General features: G+C 22.8%; 4 protein-coding genes across 4 annotated transcripts; 1 reads left to right on the plus strand and 3 right to left on the minus strand. All coding sequences in view use genetic code 6, as the record gives it.

Moving 5' to 3' along the window:
* Positions 1–105: 105 nt before the first annotated feature.
* TTHERM_00527310 (hypothetical protein) lies at positions 106–3843 on the minus strand (the record flags this gene model as incomplete). The annotated part of the gene is made up of 1 exon (XM_001028136.2): positions 106–3843. The coding sequence occupies one exon, from the start codon at positions 3841–3843 to the stop codon at positions 106–108; it is 3738 nt and encodes a 1245-aa protein (XP_001028136.2).
* A 668-nt stretch (positions 3844–4511) lies between these two features.
* On the plus strand, positions 4512–5569 carry TTHERM_00527320 (hypothetical protein; the record flags this gene model as incomplete). Its single annotated transcript, XM_001028137.3, has 3 exons — positions 4512–5009; positions 5062–5346; positions 5399–5569. 3 exons carry the CDS (start codon positions 4512–4514, stop codon positions 5567–5569), a joined length of 954 nt encoding a protein of 317 aa, XP_001028137.1.
* A 1347-nt stretch (positions 5570–6916) lies between these two features.
* Positions 6917–11603, minus strand: TTHERM_00527330 (zinc carboxypeptidase family protein; the record flags this gene model as incomplete). Its single annotated transcript, XM_001028138.2, has 2 exons — positions 6917–9218; positions 9709–11603. 2 exons carry the CDS (start codon positions 11601–11603, stop codon positions 6917–6919), a joined length of 4197 nt encoding a protein of 1398 aa, XP_001028138.2.
* Positions 11604–12863: 1260 nt separating this feature from the next.
* On the minus strand, positions 12864–13883 carry TTHERM_00527340 (transmembrane protein, putative; the record flags this gene model as incomplete). The annotated part of the gene is made up of 1 exon (XM_001028139.1): positions 12864–13883. The coding sequence occupies one exon, from the start codon at positions 13881–13883 to the stop codon at positions 12864–12866; it is 1020 nt and encodes a 339-aa protein (XP_001028139.1).
* Positions 13884–14643: the final 760 nt, after the last annotated feature.

Below are 14643 nucleotides of genomic sequence, written 5' to 3' on the forward strand. Positions count from 1 at the left end.
TATAAGGTTCTTTTAAAATATATGTTTGAAATGTGTAAAATACGTTGTTAACAAAAATATAAATCATATAAAAATATATTAAACATCAAAAAAATTTTTTTAATTTCATTTAATGTATTTCGATATTTAGTTCTCTTGTATCATGTATTAGCAATAGCTGTAATCCTTTTAAATTAATTTATTAAAATTTTTTGAGAGTTAAGTTTCTTAATTATTAAGCAGTAAAAGATATAGACTTTACGATAATTAGTATTTTCCTTATGCCTAGAAAATCTTAGCTTTGAGGTAAGTTTTTTATGGGCTTTAAAATTAAAGATTCTCAATTTGCTATAGAATTATAATAGCTTGTTCATAATTTTAGCTGTTTACTAGCAAATTTAGAGTTTATAGCATGCTCTTGCAATGGAATGGGTCTAGTTTTAAAACTAAACTAAAGCATTACAATGATTATTATTCTTATCCTAATAAATCATAATAGCATTTCCCTATCATATACATGCACTCTATTTTTCGATAGTTGTGATTATAGCATTCTTAGAATAATTATATCAAACTTTTGCAATCGAGTTAATTTTTTATAAAGTCTGTGTTGAAAATATCAGTTTATTGCTCTTAATAATAAAAAATTATCAAATTAATATATTCGTTGTATTTTTAAACTGCAAAATCAAACAAAAACTCCAAATAACTAATAAAAGCATTTCTAGATAAATTTATTACAAAAATTTACTCTCTTTCATGATAAAAACCTATACCATTATTTAGGAATATTAATTTTTTAAGTACTCTAATTTATTTTTATAATTTGTTTTGAACTTAATTATTACAGAGAATTTCCCAAGCTTACTAATATTACTATTTAGATTAATTAGTATCCTATACATGATACATGTAAATAAAACCTCTTAATATATGGCATTCTATTTTGATTGACAGATTTTAACACTCAGAGATAATTTAAAGTTAATTTAAAGCTGATTAATAATCATCTAGTTTAAAATTAATGAGGGCATTCAAATAAGAAGCTACATCTAAATTTTCGATTGGGTTTTATTCAAAGAAATTATTTAGAAGATATTTAGATATTTCTAAGTTACCAATTCTATAATTTAACAAAGAATAATCTAAAATAAGCTAAGTCAAATATTAACTACTAATTGATTCAAACAAATTATTATTTTTAATGAATTAAAAGCCTTATTTGAAAAGAATTAAAGCCATATTATAATCATTTAAATTATGATAGTAAATATACCCAACTTAAAATAGTAAAAAAAATGATAATTGAACGAATTTTAAATTCATTGAAACTTGATAATGATAAAGTGCTTTCCTATTGTTCTCAAAAATATATTAAAACAAAAAGCCTAGCTAGGCATGAATAAACCATTAACTTCTATTCTAGCTTAGTTTAATAGAATTAATAAAATTTTAAATGGAGCAATCAGCTTGTTTATTAAAGAATTGAATGAATCCTAGCTAATTAAGCCGTTGAGGGTCGTTAAAATTGAATTTTAGTTATTTTTCTAAAAATAGCTTAGAAAGCTGCAATTTATCTAGATGAAAATAACACGAAGCAGAAAAAAAACTCATGAGTTAAGAATTCATTTCTTTTTTGCTTAGAGTCTAAGTCATTATTTGCTTATATCTTTTACAAAGCTCAACTAATTACTCTTCATTCAAGCTATTAAACAGTCTGAGAAAACTCTCTTAATCAAAAGGATCTTCGCACAAATTTTTACATAAATTTTCCATAGAATAAGTTTCATCTTCTTCTTTAACTTAATTTTATAAAGAATCTTGTACTTTGCCATTTTTAGAAATATCCTATACCTCTATTTGTTACAATTCAATTTTTTTTATTTGATACTTAGGCAAAGCAAATTAAACTTATAGTTCTTACTAACATTTTAATTACTCCAACTACGAGTCTTAAAAAGAATCTATTTCAAATTCTTTTTTTACTATTTACTTTTATTTTTTTATTTTTTTTGATTGTTTAATTTTTTTAAACTAGTTTTTATTTTCATTACAAAGTTCGTTGTTTTATTTATTTTAGCTCTTTAAATCTTCTTATTTATATTATATATCTTAACTTTCATTTTCTTCATTCATGGCATCTTAAATTTTATTATCATTTTAACAGTTTTGTTAGGATTGGTCAATTAATTAAGAATCGGATATGATTTGTTTACTAACTAAAAAAAGAGAATTTTGAATACAATTTATTTAGTGCTCATGCTCTTATTGAGTATTTTCAAGAATATGATCAATTGAATGCTTTTCATCTTAACTATTTTTAGATATTTATTCTATTGTTTCTTGCTAAGAATTACTCTAAGTTGAATCTGTTTATAATAAGAAACCAAGTAAATTTCTTCTTTATTTGGCTAATTACCTGAAATTTTCAAATTTTTTTTCTTGATTATTACGTCTATTTTTCCTTTCTAAAGCTTTTTCTTGCTCTAATTTCTTTTTCTCAATTTCTTTTTGGAGATTTTTTTCTTTTCTCTCAGCTTATTTTTGCAATGTGTATGAAAAAATATCTTTTATATTTATTGAATCATTTAATATTTTTTCAGAGGGGATTCCTTTAATAAAGTAATTATTTTTATATAAACTTAAAAAGCTCAAAAAAAATGTTTAAATTAACAAATTTATACAGTTAGAGTTTAATAATTGTTGCAGTAAAGAGCTCAATTGTTAATCGTTTAATTCGTTTTAAAATACTTTTTAAAGTTCATAGAATATTTTCTTTTAATCAGGCTGATCTGATAATTATTAAATTTTATCAACTAAATTATTTTTATTCTAAAATGTAGGAAAGAGTTTGTCTATAAATTCCTCTAAAATTTCTTTATCTTTAGAAAAAGTTAATAGGCCTAAAGTTTAAACTGACCTTTCTTAATAATTTAAATCAAATTTTTTAAGAGTTTTAATCATTAAATCAAAAATATCTTTATTGTAAATTTCTAATGAATAAACTTCATAAAAGCATTAAAAAGTTGATTATATATCATATTAGGAAGAGAAAGAATCAACAAGAAAAAGAAGAGACTCTATTAATTTGCTTTTAAAATCCTCTAAAAGCTTTAATTCTCTGCTATAATTTTGTTTTTAATTCAAATTCTATAAATATTTTAAAACCTATTACTCTTAATTACAAATAATTGTTAATTTTTGTAAGTATTTCAAGCAATATTAATTTGTATTAGAATCTTAATTCAATTAAATGTATTCTTACAATAAATTGCTAATTAATTCTGATCTCATTTCTATGATTTAACTGCACTTTTATTCAAAATATATTTTGAATTATTCCATGTTTTCATCATTAAATGATTTTATTTCATCTGAATTAAAATATAATTTAAATTGATCCATTACTTTTTCAAATACTCTTTTTTCTAAGATATGGTCAATAGAAATTATTTAATTAATTTGCATTAAAATTGATTTTTTATTCTCTTTATCTGAGTCATACTATCTTATTAAATTAATAACTTTCATTTCTATAAAATCTCTATCAAAACTTTGATAGTATTAACTTATTTTTAAGCATTGCTTAATCATAAAATGATGAATATCATTTTAATTCTTTTAGTAGATTTAAAATTTTTAAAGACTACTCTATGTTGTTAGCAAAAGATATGTGAAATCTGATAATTTTTTTTTAAATTTACTAAAAACATCTAAAAAAGACTATTTTTTTTCTATTATATCAGAAAATCTAACTATGTAGCTTTCATCTTGCTTATGCAAACTAATCTGATTTATCTATTATTCTATAATAATTCTATCAGTATCTTCGCACCAAGGGCTAAAGCAAACTTTTTAAATCATCTAAACTCAAATTAATTTTTTTTCTCAATAATTAATTAAAAATATTAAGTTAGCAGAGAATTTTAAAATATAGAAAATTAAATTCTAATTATTTTCATTTTGTTAAATTAATTAAAATTTAATTAATTTTATTAAATTTCTAATTATTTTCATATTATTAACTAACTAAAGCATGCTATATACAATAAATTAAAAATATAACAATAATTATCTTAAATTTAATATTGATTAATTGCAATTCATAAAGCAAAAATAGTTAGTCAATATTGGTTTAATAAAATGATCACTAAAAATAAAAAATCTTTGTTAACATTGCTACAATATTTTTTTAATTGAAATATTAAGTTGTTTTAGTTTTTTTATATTTCAAAAAAATTTATGAATCATAATAAAATTACTAAATAATATTAAGAGGTATTTAATTATTTTAATTTTATATTCTATGCAATCATAATATTTTATAAATAATTTGATTTTTTTAAAATTACATTTATGGATAGAAATATAATTAATAAAAATCTAGTTGTAATAAAAATAAAAGTGTCTTCTTATTGAAGCATATCTTTTTAAAGCATAAATCAAATAAATAAATAAGTAATTGATAAAGTTAAAAATTGATTATATTTATAAATTTATAAGTAGGAAAATATATAGAACTTAATTTAATCATGAATAAGTGCAAACTTGTTAGAGATTCTTGCTCAAAAGTCCTTTAAAATGCTAAACATGCAAAAATTAATTAAGAAAAGTTGAAAGAATTTGGAAATAATTTACTCAACGAATTTAAAAATGGCTATAAATATATTGAGTTCGACGAATACTCCTGCCATTACAATGAATTTAAGAGTCCTGAATCAATTGTTGATTATATCTTTGTTTTGGACACTCTTAACTTTTGTTTCTGGCCTTGCGAAGTAGAATTTGAATATGATGATTTAGCTGCAGGTGTCAAATCTATTATTATTGAAAATCCTGAACTCTTGAAGCCTAAAAACATTATTAATATTGAAAGAGACTTTGTGAAGTAAAAAATATTTAAAGGTATTGAGTTTCCATTATTAGATGAAAGAGTTAGACTCTTAAAGGAAATAGGTGTTAGAACTCTTGAATATTTTGATGGAGAGTTCGTTAATGTAGTTAAAAGAGCTAATCATTCAGCAGTTAAAGTAATTAAAAAGTTTTTATTTTTACAAATTTTGATAAATTTTATAAAATTAGATGCTTGACTTACTTAGTAGCTTCTACAATAATTTCTAAGATGTTGCCATTTATAGAGGAGAATAGATTTGTTTTTACAAAAGATCTCAAATCATGATCGGCGATTTATATGGTGCTTTTAAAGGAAAAGATTATGGTAGATTTGATGACATAGAAGAAGTTACTACTTTCCCAGACTACAGAGTACCTTAAATTCTTAACCATTATGATGTTATTTAATACTCTGAAGAGTTAACAAAAATCATTGAATCCAAGACTGAAATACCTCATGGAGGTGAATACGAAGTAAAATTTATCAAATTTAGTATTGATAAGCTAAAAATTCTATTTTATTTAGGTTGAAATTAGAGCTGCTACAGTCCATTCAGTTGAAGAACTTAAAAAGTACTTGAAGGAGCAAGGCAAGAACTTACACTCTATTGAAGTTGATTGGATTTTATGGTAAAAAGGAGAAGAAGCTAGAAAAACTATAAAAAATCATCATCGTGTCCTCTCAATTTTCTATTGAGCTTAACTAAATTATAATAATTTATATTAAAATATGCAAACGTTTAAAATCTTTATTTTAACTACACTTTATCTTCAATAAATTTAGAATGTTAATTTTAAAAAGCAATCAAATATATTTGATATTGTCAAAAAAATAATAAATTAGTTATCAATAAATTTATAAAAATATTCTAATCAAGCCACCAACTAATTATTAATTAATTTATTTATATTTTAAGTTTATTATTTTATTATCATAAAAAAATAGTAATTTTTTAAATAATCAAATCAAACCAATTTATGTAAATTAAGTAAAAATAAAAAAATTATTTTTGAAATGAATATTTTTAATTTTCATTTTATTATGACATTACACATAGTAAATAATTAATTATTTGAGGTAGCTATTTTTTAATTATTTGTTATTTTATGACTTTTTAAAATAAATTTCGATTTATAATATTATGAATTTCATTTAATAAATTTTTTTGATTTGTTATCTAATATTATTTTTAAGATAGAACTAAATCATAGCTGCTAAAATTTTAATTAATTGAAATATAAAATTATGAATGAACATTTTGAATTTATTTGTTATAAAAAATTTCTTAACATTTTCAAAAATATTTTGAAAATAAATAAAAAATAGTTTATTTAAATTTAAGATATTTTTTTTTTCTTTTTGTATAATTTCAAATATATTTGAGATGACAATCAATTTTTGTTATAAAACTAAATTTTCTGTTTTGACTATTTTATAGGAAGTATATAAGTATCTTATTTTAATTTTTGCCAAACTATTTGAATATTTTTCAAAAATCTAATTAATACACTTTTGGATTATAAGTTAATATTAGATATTAAAAGAAAGTATAAGTGATTAGAAAACCTATAAAAAAACTATTTCATTACTTGAAAAAATTAAAATCAATTTAGTTTTAAAATTTTTTTTGTTAGAAGTTGAGTTTTTATTTAATTTTTAGTTTGTTGATAAATTATTTGCTATTTAATGAATATTAATAAAAATATGATATAATATCGATTCTCATTATCTGAGGTAATCTTCTTCACCATTATTCTTCAAAATATTTACCTTAACCTTGAAATATTTTTAAATATAATTAAGAATGAATGGAGATATAAAAATTAATGGGATGGGATATTTTATTTTGAATTAGTATTGAAAAGAATTAATACAGTAAAGAGATGTTGAACCTTATAAATTATATATAAACACAAGAAAAATAAATTGTTTTAATTGATAAAATTAATTATTTATTCTTATTTGAAGATGAATAGAAAAATTGAATTTATGGGTTTATATTTTTTGTTTAAAAAAGAGAGAACAATTTTTTTTAGTTATTATTCATTTGAATTAATTTTAGTTTCCAAATTTAATGTAATCAAATAGATCTTCATTTAGTCTAACTTTATTATGATTTGATGTATTTTGATTTTAAACAGCAGAAATTACAGAAATTCTATTTAGTTATCTTTTTTGTCTTATCTATGCAGACTGATAATTCAGAACTTCAGTACTATTTATATTTTAATCTCCTCCTATTGATACTTTTTTCTTTATTGATGAAGATCTTGTAGGGTTATTATTACGGATAAGTAGTTTTTTATGTTATTTATTTATTTCATCTATGATGTAAGTTTCTGTCTCTACTCTATTTTGAGTATGGAGAGTTACTAATTCACTTGGTTCTGTGTTCAGATAACTATTGTTATTGTTGTTAATATTATTACAACTCAAGGGTTGAACTATTTAATTTTGCTAGTTAAATGAGTATTTTTTTCTTAATTTGTTTGGAGATTTAGAGCTAAATTAATGATTTTAAAGGATTGCTGAGCTCTCCAGAGATTTATTATTCTGGTTTATTGGTGTTATATTGTTATAATTCTAAGGGCTATAAATAAGTTCGTCTTCAAGTCTCAGGTTTTGAGAAAAGTTTCTTTATTATTAATTGTTATTAATTTAAGCACCATTATTGAGCATTTAAAAATTTTAGGCTTATTATTAATTTGGATTAGTTTTAGCTTAAATTATTGGTGTTGTTGCTTCCTTTTAAACATTATTGTTCTTTATTGATGGAAAATAGTTTGGTCTTTGCTAATTTGCAAAATGTCTATTGCTACCATTATAATTATTGTTATTGTGGGATAAATTACTACTTAAATTTCTTTAGTTGCTAATATTATTACTATTACTGCTTCCAGAGTTTTAATTGTATCCATTTAAGTTATAGTTTAATAGTTAATCTAATCTGGTAGGAACCATTTTAGTGGGAGTTAGACTGCGCTTATTGTTTATTATATTATTTATTTCGTTTTCAAGGTTTCTTTTGAGATTACCAAGCTCACTTGCTTTGATTTTTATCTTAGGCTAAACACTCTCATAATAATCATAAAGGGGATTTCTTTTGAATATTAAAGTACTTTTTAAATTTACTGTTTCTTCTTATTAAAACCCTTCTTATTGGTCTCCAATTTTTCTTTAAGGAGATTTTTCCTAATCTTTTATGTTGTTGCTGTAGTTATGAGTAAGAATTGAATTAGGTATTGTTAAGTCTTTCTTATTTTGAATATTTTTTGGAAAAGGGTTAACTTTTTGTTTAAATTTGGATGTGAGATTATTTCTTGGAGAAATAGAATTTATATTTCCTTGAGCGTTAAGGTCTTCATTTAAAATTAAACGACTTTTGCATGGCACCTCTAGTCTTTTAATTAAAGCTACTGGCTTAAGATATTCTTTTTCAGTGTCTTTACTTGTACTGCTGTTAAATCCAATAGGTCGTTGAGGCGGTAAGAAATTTAAGAGATTGGTTTTTGTTGTTTCATTAGTTTTTTTGGCAAGTTTTTTAATTGATTTTTTTGGCTGAGGAGATTTACTAGTTTCTTATTTGGGCTCTTCAATATTTACAGGTTATTTAAGAACATTTTAAATTTCATCTTCTGATGGACAGCTATCAGACCCATCCGAATCATTCATTCCCATTTAAATTAAATCTTCATTCAAAAGATCTTTTTATATTTAATCTTTGTTGATATTAAATTAGCTCATTAAGTTACTAATTTGGTTTATTTGCTACTTTTACAGCAAATTAAAATCCTCTTTGTATATTGTATTTCTTTTTGAGGATAGATTTTTATCAGCTGCTTCTTCTGTTTACTCTTTGGAACCTCTTCTTGAGGTATTATTACCTTGCTTTAATTATGACGGCTAAAAATAAATCATAAATGCCTAACAGAGAGCTTTGCCAACGTTTTAAAGATCTTATAATCTAAAGTGGACATCATCATAAGAAGGACCACAAAAGCTGCTTTCTAAAGTAAAAATATTAGGGATTCTAAGAGATTTCCAAAGCACAACTCTCGCAGTACCTTATTTTTAGGTCTAAACTTTAAAATTGCAATCCTTAAATGAAAAAGGCTAGTAAATTTTTGAAATTATGTATGGTAATTCTCTGCAAGCAGAAGGCTAGCTATAGTCATGGCATCCATAAACAAATATATTTTTTTTAATTGAGTGTCCATGCAAGTCACAAAAAAGCACTAACCTCTTAGTATTAAGTATGAGTTTTTTCAAAGAATGGATTTCAGCATAAATTCCTTTACTTGGTTTCTTCCATTATCTATTCAAGTCTCTCCCTGATAGAGAGCATCTATTTTATTTAAATTTCAATTTTTAATAAAGATAATTTGTGTGGTTAAAAACTTATTCAAAAATATTTCTAATTTTTATTGTTTGTAGACTTATTGTATTAAAAAATTCTATTTAGGATTTCAAATAAAGATTCTAAAGTGATTAACAAGTATAATTTTTTATTAAAAAACTTCAAATGAAAATAATTAATTGCTTTTATTAGTAATTAGTTATTTATTGATAATTTTAATTTTATTCACAAAAAATACTAAAATTAAAAATATTTATTTAGAGAATTATTAATTGCTTTTGAAAGAAAGACTATACTTTATAAAAGATTTGATCGTTTAAAATTTGATTATTTTTATGCTTGTGATATTGGTTTTTGATGTTTACGCATTAAAAAATTGCGATATTTGCGTAGTATTTTCTCTCTTTTGTTTGTGAAGTTTATTTTAAAAGCTTGAAAGCTGAAATTTTAAATAATAAAAAAATAATAGTAATGTTACCTGTAATTTCCATGAATAACTCCGTCAGGGTTTAGCATAGGAATTATTTTAAAAATAAAATTATTTCTCAAATATTTTGATTCAGGAGTGTCTTCAAGTATATAATCAATGAGACCCTTTACCATAAAAGAAGAAACTGTTTCACCAGGATGAACTCTAGCCGAAACGACAATTTATTGCTTACTAACATGATAGTTACTGGATCCATCTGTGATTGTTAGCAAATCAACTCTATTATCTGCCAAGGTTCTGCAAAGCACCTTCCTATTTACAAATTGTCTTTTGAAGGTATCATTTTCAATAGATTCTAAATAATTCTAAAGATCTGAATAAGAATATGGATAGTTGTAAGCGAAAAATATTTCATCTTCTTCCTCTTAAAAATCATATGTAAATTCTAAAGTGTAATATGTTGAGATAGGAATATTTTACGTTTATCTTTTATATTCATTTTTGTAATAATTTATGTTAGAGCAAGATCTATGCCAACCTAAATTCTATTTTTCCCTCTTTTTTTTGCTATAAACAAGTATTTTCATGCCTTAGTTGAATAAGCTGTATGGCTTTTAGTAATTTAAAATACTTAAAGTAACCTAGCCTATTGCTTTTTTATTTGTAACACGAAAGTAAAACCACTGTGTATTTCCTTTTGTATTTATATCATTTTACAAAACCAAAAAGTACTATCTTTCATTTTTGATGAAAGCATAGGAAAGGTTACCACACTCAAACTTAGATTCAAAACTAAGCAATTAGTTGTTTTATTACTTCTTTATGCTCGAATTACTCAGTTATTAATTTTATTTTACCAAGTTAACAGATGCATTAAAATTTTTACTATCTTTATCAAAGATATCATCTATTTAATCATCAAGAGCTCCTCCAGATTTAACCCCATTATTTGAAGAGCTAACCCAGAAAGTATTTTCTTTTTATTTTGTAAGTTTTCTTTCATAAACATTATTTTAATTTTCATCAATTGACTTTTTTTTATCCCTTACATCTACAGATTAGCTTTCAGTTTTTTATCTTCCTTTTTTACTATCATATTGGCATGATTTAGTAAATTAAAGATCTATATTCTGCTAATTTTCGTTAATATTCTAAATATTAGATTGCAAATTATCTAAGGCAGAGTTATCGTTTTAAAAATATGAAACCGTCTTATTATCTTAACTGAATGAATGCTCATCTTTACCTTCTTTCCGGAATTCTTTTTAAACATCTTAATCAATTTTAGTCTTTTTTAAGCCTATATTTTCTTGTATCTTTTTGAGATCACATTGTATAATATTAAACGATGTGTACATATTTTAAGGATATTTTTAGTAAACAACTGAATACTCTCTGAGCAGGCTGCTAAGATCTTTAAGAGGTTGTTAAGAATATGGTTGCTATTAAATTTATATTGGATTACAACTTTTATTTTCCTATGTTTTACTATTTTATTCTAGTTGTAAATTTCCCTAATTTTACTTTTAAAATCCTAATTTAGCATTTCCTTTTTATAAGTAAGACTAAAGCCGCTCCTCTTCAGGATGTTAGCCATCTAAATTAACAATACTGACATATTAAGTACCAATAACATAATTAGGAACTTCTTTCTTTGATGCTGATTTAGGAAGGATATCATTTGCTTAAGGAAGCTCTGGAAGTTTAATTTTTCCCACCTTCGCTACTAAAGATTTCATTTGATTATTTGGTGGAATAATATCTTAGAAACTAATATCGATGCTGTTATGTAGAGACTACTACTTCTTTTGTTGTTTTATGCTCCATTACTATGTAAATGATTCGCTTTTATGTCTCTCCGTGTACTCAATAAATTCCCTTTCTTCTTTTTCCTCTTCGTCAGCATCTTATTTCTACTATTCCTACTGACTTCCTTTTTTCATTAGTAATAATAGCTTTCACTTATTACTAAAATTTTGATTATTTTCAAAGAATGGCCAAAGAAATTAGTTAATATTTTTTACTTTTTGATTTTTATTAATTTTATTATCGATTAATACTAAAACCAATAGAAAGAAAGATTGATTGATAGATAGATAACTAAATGAGTATTGCTTACTTACTATGAAAAAATTATAAAAACAAACAACCAAAACAATTTAAAATCTAAATATTCAAGTAATTAAGTAATTGAAGAAAATACATGGAATTTTTCACAATTACAAGTTGAATCGAAGCAGGTATATATTTATTATAAAATAGTATTTTTATATTTTTAGAATCAAAACTATAGTATCCAGTTGATAGAAAATTTTAAGAATATTATTTCTTTATCCTTTTATATTAAGGGAATAAAATTCCTCTTAATCATTATTTAGATTTTAATTCAAAATACTAAGCTTGCAAAAAAATTGATTGATTTATTCTTTACTTATATTAGTAATATTTATTTGATCTCATTTATTAATAAATTACTAAAAATATACTAAATTTTAACCTTTAAAATAATTATCAATTTTCTATTAATAGAAGAAGAACAAATAAAATATTTTTTTTTTTGAAATTTTAATGTTTAGTTTTTATAATAAAACTAATTCTATAAGTAATCTAGGAAAAGTTAAAACCATAAAATTAAAATATAAGTTGATATTAATGTAAGTCTATTATTTAACAGCTATTGAATAGTTTTGAACAAACAATTAAATGACTGTTTAAATGGCATATAAAATGTAATTCAAAATATTTTTCACTAAATATTTTATATTTCAATATAAAATACCACTTAATTTATTACAATTAAATGGGTTGCCTATTTATACCTTTATTTGAGTAAGTACTTAATTAGATAATTAATAAAAAAGATATATAAAGAAACAACTAATTTAGATACTTAAAATAAAAACAAAATATACAATTTGTTCATAATTCTATTTAATTATTAAAAAATAAGAAAGATTCTATCAAAATAGATAGATTAACTCCATTTTTGAATAGATAAAAAAAATTTTTTGAAAAATTTTAATCCAATTAATAAAAATTTTCAAATATTATTTAAACTAAGAATGCAATTATTTTTGAATGAAATTATTTTAGTAAAATAAAAAAAATTCAATAATGAGTTAATCACCTGACCTGATAAAATACCTATTATTTTAATAAAATGAATAGACTTGATTTCTTTTTATATTAATAAATGATTTATTTCATTTGTGTTAAAAATGATGGTGGTGGTGGTGCTTCGCTTTTTATTTAAATCTTTCATGGCTTTTGTTGTATGGATAGTTATTGAAAGAATGTTTTAAAAAGAGTTCTGTATTTTTTAGATTTAATTGTTCTACTAATTAAAAATCTTTTTGAGGTTACTTTAATTCAATTTATTATAAGTTGTTTGAAGGAATAGATACAGTTGATTTAGATTCTTATTAACTTAGATTACTATTAAGAGAAATAGAAGAAGTAGAAGAAGAGATATTGAAGGACTTAATTGAATCCTCTACATAAATAAAATTAGTAAAATACTCTAGCAATTTTATGTTTCTGCTGAACTAACTTTTAGAGTAGATTAAGTTATACATAATATTTGAAATTTGAGTTGAAGAATGAAGTAGAGCAAAGCACAAAATATTCATAAAACAACATTTCAACTCAATAAAAATAGTCTGTTAAATTGATTGCAAAAAATTCTGGAGTGATTCCTCACTACCTTCGTTTTTGTACATTACCCATGAAATTATTGATTCGATTAAATTCGAAATCGTCACAATTAAAATATATTGGGAAAAAGAAGCACTTTTCAAGGTGCTTTAAACCAAATATATCATAACTTCAGCGGAACCAAAAGCATCAAGTGTATTGATGATGTTGCCACTGAAACGATGATTTCGCAATTATTACCAATACTTAAAGGGGATCATGTAAAAAAAAGATGCGAAGATAGTCACATCTACAACACTTTCATACAATTAAACAATATTAAATTCTTTAAAGTAAACTTAAAAGACAATAGGTTTAGTTAGCCTGAAAATCAGGACAGATAGAAATTAAAGTTTTTTAGAAGAAGGAGTTTTTCTCTCAAGACTAGCTTCAGCTCTATCAGCGAAGAGGTTAAATAGGTAAGGAAGTTCAAGCAAATAGTAAGGCATTTCGTCACTATACAAATTCAGAATTACAGAGCAGGTTAGGACAGCAGCAGAGCAAGTCCATAGGTTCAAAATCACACTCATTTTTTCATAATCTAATTATTTATTTATGTTTGATACCGAAGAATTTAGGCAGTAGTTTTTTGATTTTTTGATTATTTGTTTATTTATTTTTTAATTTATTATGATGATAATTGAATTTTTCGATCTAGTATTTAGTATTTTTGTTATTGTTAGTTATCACACGAGTATTTTTGATTACATAGTAATTTAGTGAGGGGGACAATTGTAACTTTTCCTCATAGACTTTACTTCCTTTAAAACTTGTGCTTTTATTTTGGAAGGGGTTGTTCCATTAATTTTTCTATTTATCTTGCTTTAATTGTATTTCAGAATAACAATAATATCTATTTCAAGGAATTTTTCTTTCGCTATCAATAATTTTTAATGAAACTAAAAATTTTTAAAATAAAAAAAATGACATACAAATACATATTTAATTAAATTTGCCATCAAAATATCAAATTTTTAATTATAAAAGAAAAAATCTTAGTAAGCATGAAAAATAAAATAAAGCTTACTCAATGCATACGAATAAAATTGATTAAATAACAATTCTATTTATAAAATAAATTTGGAGTTTTTATAGAAAAATAGGAGTTTTATAAATATCTAATTGAAATAAAATAATAAATTTAGATTTTTTTCATTTTCTTCATTTAAATTTTCAAAATTTATTTAATCTTTTAAAGGTGACTTTGCCAGAAGATAGCTATTTGGTGATATTATGTGTTACCAAAATATTTAATAAAATTTATATCTAAAATACTTTTGTTCTTTCCAC

Source organism: Tetrahymena thermophila, assembly GCF_000189635.1.
Source record: "Tetrahymena thermophila SB210 genomic scaffold scf_8253811, whole genome shotgun sequence".
Classification (NCBI taxonomy): domain Eukaryota; phylum Ciliophora; class Oligohymenophorea; order Hymenostomatida; family Tetrahymenidae; genus Tetrahymena; species Tetrahymena thermophila.